This window comes from Glycine soja, chromosome 12 (genome assembly GCF_004193775.1).
Source record: "Glycine soja cultivar W05 chromosome 12, ASM419377v2, whole genome shotgun sequence".
NCBI lineage: Eukaryota > Viridiplantae > Streptophyta > Magnoliopsida > Fabales > Fabaceae > Glycine > Glycine soja.
The window spans coordinates 7030529-7036087 of record NC_041013.1 but is presented as its reverse complement, the minus strand read 5'-3'; the positions used below and the strand labels follow the sequence as shown (position 1 = coordinate 7036087).

The window sequence follows — 5559 nt, the reverse complement described above, 5'->3', positions numbered from 1 at the left end:
AAACTTATTCAGTTAAAGGAGGTCCAGGAAAGGCGTATGCAAGAACAGGAACAACGTATGAAGTATGAAATCCTCATGAAAGATACATCCAACATGTATGAACAACAACGTCAAGACCACAAAAAGTATTGTGACCATATTAGGAAAAAACTAGGATATTAAATGTTTAGTTCTTATATACAAATGTTATGCTAATGTTATGTTTGATATTTAATTTTAGTAGTGTAGGTCATTGTTGTATCTTAAACTTAGATTTTTGTGTTGTAAAACTAGTCATTATAAAACTAGTTGTTGGAAAACTAATTGTTATGAATGAAGCTATATAAATGGTCAATGTTTCATCATTCTCACATGTTCTCGTACAAAATACACAATATTTCTGTCTGATTTCAAATACTTCAGTTACCATTTAATGAATCCAAACAAACATCGATTTAGATGAAATTTTGGATCAAATGATAGACTAGGAATTGGAAGACAACACTGATGAATAAATCATTAGGTTGATACTTGAGAGCCAACAACAACTACATGGCAACACCACTAGGCATAGGCAAAGAAGAAGAGTGGTACATTAGAATCGTGAAGAAGGTCATGGTCGATTGTTCGATGACTATTTCTCAACAAATCCTATATACACAGAGATTCAGTTTCGAAGAAGGTTTCGTATGTCAAGGCATGTGTTTCTTTGAATTATAGACGTGCTCAACGATCATGATGAGTACTTTCAAATGAGGGTCGATGCATTGCGTCAAATAGGCCTATCTCCATTGCAAAAGTGCACAACTGCTCTTTGTATATTGGCTTATGGCTTACCTGTTGACAGTGTGGACGAATGTGTTTGAATTGGTGAAACAGCTGCAATGGAATGCTTGGAGTGATTTATATCAAGCATCTGCACCAAATTTGAGAATGAGTACTTGAAGAGACCAGATAACAAAGACACTGAATGACTACTACAAATAAGAGCGGCACACGAATTTCCAGTTATGTTAGGTTTCATTGTTTGTATGCACTGGAAATGGAAAAATTGTCCAATTGCATGGAAAGGTCAATTTTGTCGAGGTGATCATCGCAACCTAACAATCATTCTTAAAGTTGTGACATCACAAGACTTGTGGATTTATCATGCATTTTTTGGCAATGCGAGTTCAAATAATGACATTACTGTGTTAAATGGATCTAATGTGTTTGATGAAGTTTTGTCAGGACATGTGCTCACAGTGCAATACACAGTGAATAGAATCCCAATATAATATGAGATACTATTTAACAGTTGACATTTATCCAGACTATGTTACATTTGTGAAAACTATCTCAATGCCACAAGGAGAAAAATGAAAATTATTTGCACAACGACAATAATCGATGAGAAAGGATGTAGAATGGGCGTTCAGAGTGCTCTAATCTCGATTTGCAATTATACGTGGCCCGACACATTTTTTGGATGCTGATAAAATGAAGAATATCATTTATGCGTGCATTATATTGTATAACATGATTATTGAGGACAAATGTGACACATATCAAAATAATATTGATTACGATAATATAGGTAACAACACGTAAACATTCGAAGTATCTTTAGGTGCTCACCTTAGTATTAGATCGACATACCTCTAAAGAAAAACAAAGGTTCATGACAAACACCACCAATATCAAATATATTTAGTTGAGCATATTTGGGAACATTTCAGAAATGAAAATAACACTAATTAATTTTATGTAATATTTTTTATTTTTAGGGTTATATTTTTTATTTATTTCAATGTCATTATGTTTAATTATCCATTATCATGTGAAAATGTATTTTTTATTGTTGTGCATTTCCTTTCAATGTTATGTAATTTTTATTATTTTTAATTGATATTTAATAATTTCTTCAATTATTCATATTTATTATCTATATACATAAAAACTGAAAAATGAATTAATTATTTTATTAGAATAATAATTAAGTTATAATAAAAATATACAAATGGGTGGGTTTTTTGAAGTTTCTTGCATTGGAGTAAAATTTTGTATGAGTTTTTTTTATCAGTAACATGACATTGTGGGAATCACAAAAAGTGTTGTGGGAATCACAAAAAGATGATTAAGAAACTCATATAAGATACCACACTTGGAGATGCTCTCAATGTTTTAGAAGTCACAAATGAAATTGAAATTGTGTGCTTTGAAGGAGGCAGAAAGTGGATTTCATATGTCCACTTGTGGGCATGTGGGGTGACATGTGTGTTCTAAGGTGTTGTCGTTGAGGATTTAATTGCACAGTGTAATCTTATATTAGGTAATTATATCACGATTTGATTAGACTTTATTAAACTTAACCCCAAACATAAAATTTACACTAGTTGATAAATTATAATATTTTTGTAAAAATTTATTTACAGATAAAAAATTTAGAGTACTAAATTATCAAAAAAACTTAAAAACTCAAGTAATTTAAATCAACAATAAAAAAGTCAATTAATTTAAACCACTGTTATAAACATTTGCTTAAAATATTACAAATAATTCAATCACACACAATTTAATTACCAACATCAGTTAAAAAAATTAATCACAAAAAAAAATATATTTGGTATTGTAAAATTTTCAAGTTAACCGTTATTAAGAAATACTAATTTTCTCTGTTTTTCATGCTCTCCTTTAATTACTCAATTAATTACTAACCACATATAATTACTCAAGACACATCTTTTCTTATTAAAACATATAAAACTAAAAAAAAATAAAAAATCCTAACTAGGTCATTATGTGCCTATTTATTGGTCGAAATTTTGCAGTGTTATATATCGTATTGAGCATATAAGAAATAAATGGATACAACAAACCTATATACATTAGGAGATGTACAACAACTAAAACATTTAACCTCCAAAACATGAAATTTAAAATAATAAAACCGTCTAAGTGAGTACTTGAGGGACTCTAGTGTGACTAACCTAACATACATTTTTTTTCACTTCAGTCTAGGTGTTAAACTATTACAAAATAAACCCTTAAGTGAGTTTGTAAGTCAAATAATATTTTTATATAGGTCAAATTAGGTTTTTAAAAAAAATCTTTGACAAATAAATATGAAATAGATCGACTCAAGCTATATATTCTAAACTAAGGTTAGTCTTAGATGTAACAAAATCAAACCTATTTTCATCCATTACCGTTAATACATTTAAATAATCTCATATTTGTATGTTTTAAAGAAAAAAAGATTAAACAATGTTTTATTATTATTAAAGAATGCAAATGTGGGCACGATCAGCTTAGAAAAGGTAAAATAAATTCTAAATGCTAAAAAAATTATCCTATTTTAATTTATTTCATAAAACTTAAGTATTAGTTATAACTGTAATAAAAAATATTAATTATAACAAATAAATATTGAATATTTTAATCCAAACAAAAACGTTTCAAAAAAACTTGTAAAAATTGTCTGGGTCGGGTCAATGGATAGCTAAACGGAGCTCCTATAAAACTGGTTCATCTTCCCCAATTGAAAGACCCTAGATTGTTAAGAGAGCTGGTTCTGCATTTTTCGTGCGTCAAATCTCACAATCGATAACTAAACTCATCGCCTTTATTCAGAGTAAGCTCATAAAACTCCCACCCTACAAACACTGCATGATTTAGTTACGCACTTTCCCAGATCTCGTTGCTCCTTTTTTTTTTTTTTCTGTAATAAAATAATCTCATTTAATAAATCTTGCCGAATTCCCGTGTTTGGAGCCTTTTCATATACCAAAATCTGTTCTTGTATGCCTTTGATTGTGTCTTATCGCTTAAATCTGAATAGTTTGTTGTTGCCCCTGTTTCCATTATTAGTCAAATTGATGCTTCAATTTGTTTTTCATACGTGTGTCTGTGTGTGTGGGGAGGGGAGGGGGAGGGGGGGTGATGGCGTGGATTATTCATTTAATGTTCTGTTGAATTATGAACTCTGAAGTTAGCTTCAACAAGTGTTGAATGACATTAGGGTTAGGCATACTCCTAGATAGTGTGGCAAGCACTTGAAGCTATTAATTCTGTTCATGTTCTTTTGGCACATATCATAGTCTTTGCTTAGATAATTGGTGAACCCCCAAATCGTGCATATGGTCATATTTTCACTTTTTAATAATTAATTCTTCCATATTTTACGAAAATGTGAGATAATGTGAGCACAAGCATGGACACGAGAGACTTTGGAGATGTTAAGACTAAGGAGAATATAGCAACTGCTAGTTTGTTACATACTGGAGTAGGGAAACCTGCTTCATTGTACATGTAAAGCTTTTCTAATGTGACATGTTAGATATTATCCTGTGAAATTGAAAATTGTTTGTACTGGATTATTAGTATATATGTTTTTGTATGATACATCTTGTTGTTGACCTAAAATTACCCATATACAAATCATGGTTGGGTTGTTTGAGAGTTCGGTGGTATGGTGCTTCATTTATATATTTATCCCATTGTTCTCTTTCATCTTTTGTATGTTCCCTGTTTGTTTGATGCCTATGTTGGAATTAGTTCAAGGCTTCAGGTACTTCTCAATTTGTTGTGTTTGTGATGTAGAAAAAGAGGGGGGAGGGGGACATGATGCAAGCTTTGTTTTGTTTCAATTCATTCTTTTATATAGTTGGGAAAAAAATTGAGATAATCTTTGGCCATGATGTGCAGATGTCGGAAGCACCATTCAGACCACGAGAAAAGCTTGCTGAGAAGCAAAAATATTTCCAGAGTATCCACAGGCATACCTACTTGAAGGGACCCACGGATAAGATTACATCTGTGGCCATACCACTGGCTTTGGCTGCAACATCAATTTACATGATTGTAAGTTTAATTGTGATATGATTTTTTCACATCAGATTGAAATTATCAATGTCTCCAGCTCTCCATTTGTTTATAGTCATATTTCATATACACTGTTTTATGCATTTTGTCCAGGGACGAGGGATCTATAATATGTCGCATGGAATTGGAAAGAAAGAATGACCTGGAAATTTCTGATTGAGGAGGTTTTTCCACACATAGCCTCCTTAATATGGACTAGTGGTTTTCTTTGCATTTATGTTTGTTCTCTTAATAAAATTGCTTAGTTGCAGATTTTGACTGCCATTGGGGGTTTATAACTTGAATGAAAGTTGTTCTTTGTATGTTTGATATAATCAAATTGAGTGAATTGCCTCAAACTGCTGGTTTCAGTTTCTGGTTTAGTACTTGTTTCATGTTAGCTGTTCCTTTTAGATGATACTTCTCCTTGCCTTCCGTGCGCTAGATAAGCTCAACTGTTTTTCTTATGCTTTGTTAAGCATTTCAATTTGCCTTATATAGCATGCATGATGGATAGTCCAGTCGAATTGCCCGGTGAGTAATTGTTACTTGTTTTGGTTCCAAATGGGCAACGAAACATAAGCTGGCACATCCTTCTGCATTTATGGTGCGGTTTGGATCTCATAGCATTTGTATTTATTTTTCATGTTTGGTTTTCAATTGGAGAGGCCCCATCCCCAGACCCTGGCTCAGGTAAATGCTTCTCGTAGGTTTTGCCGGGATTATGATTTGGAGATT

General features: G+C 31.9%; 1 protein-coding gene across 1 annotated transcript; it reads left to right on the top strand.

The window, feature by feature from the left end:
• The first annotated feature begins 3441 nt into the window (after nucleotides 1-3441).
• LOC114377968 lies at nucleotides 3442-5223 on the top strand. The gene is made up of 3 exons (XM_028336460.1): nucleotides 3442-3592; nucleotides 4666-4821; nucleotides 4936-5223. The coding sequence occupies exons 2-3, from the start codon at nucleotides 4666-4668 to the stop codon at nucleotides 4981-4983; spliced, it is 204 nt and encodes a 67-aa protein (XP_028192261.1). The 5' UTR covers nucleotides 3442-3592; the 3' UTR covers nucleotides 4984-5223.
• Nucleotides 5224-5559: the final 336 nt, after the last annotated feature.

Bases quoted from the DNA above. Each gene is read 5' to 3' on its own strand.
- LOC114377968 (XM_028336460.1), top strand. From the start codon at position 4,666: ATGTCGGAAGCACCATTCAGACCACGAGAAAAGCTTGCTGAGAAGCAA. The intron at 4,822-4,935 runs GTAAGTTTAATT...CATTTTGTCCAG, and splicing joins CAACATCAATTTACATGATT to GGACGAGGGATCTATAATAT.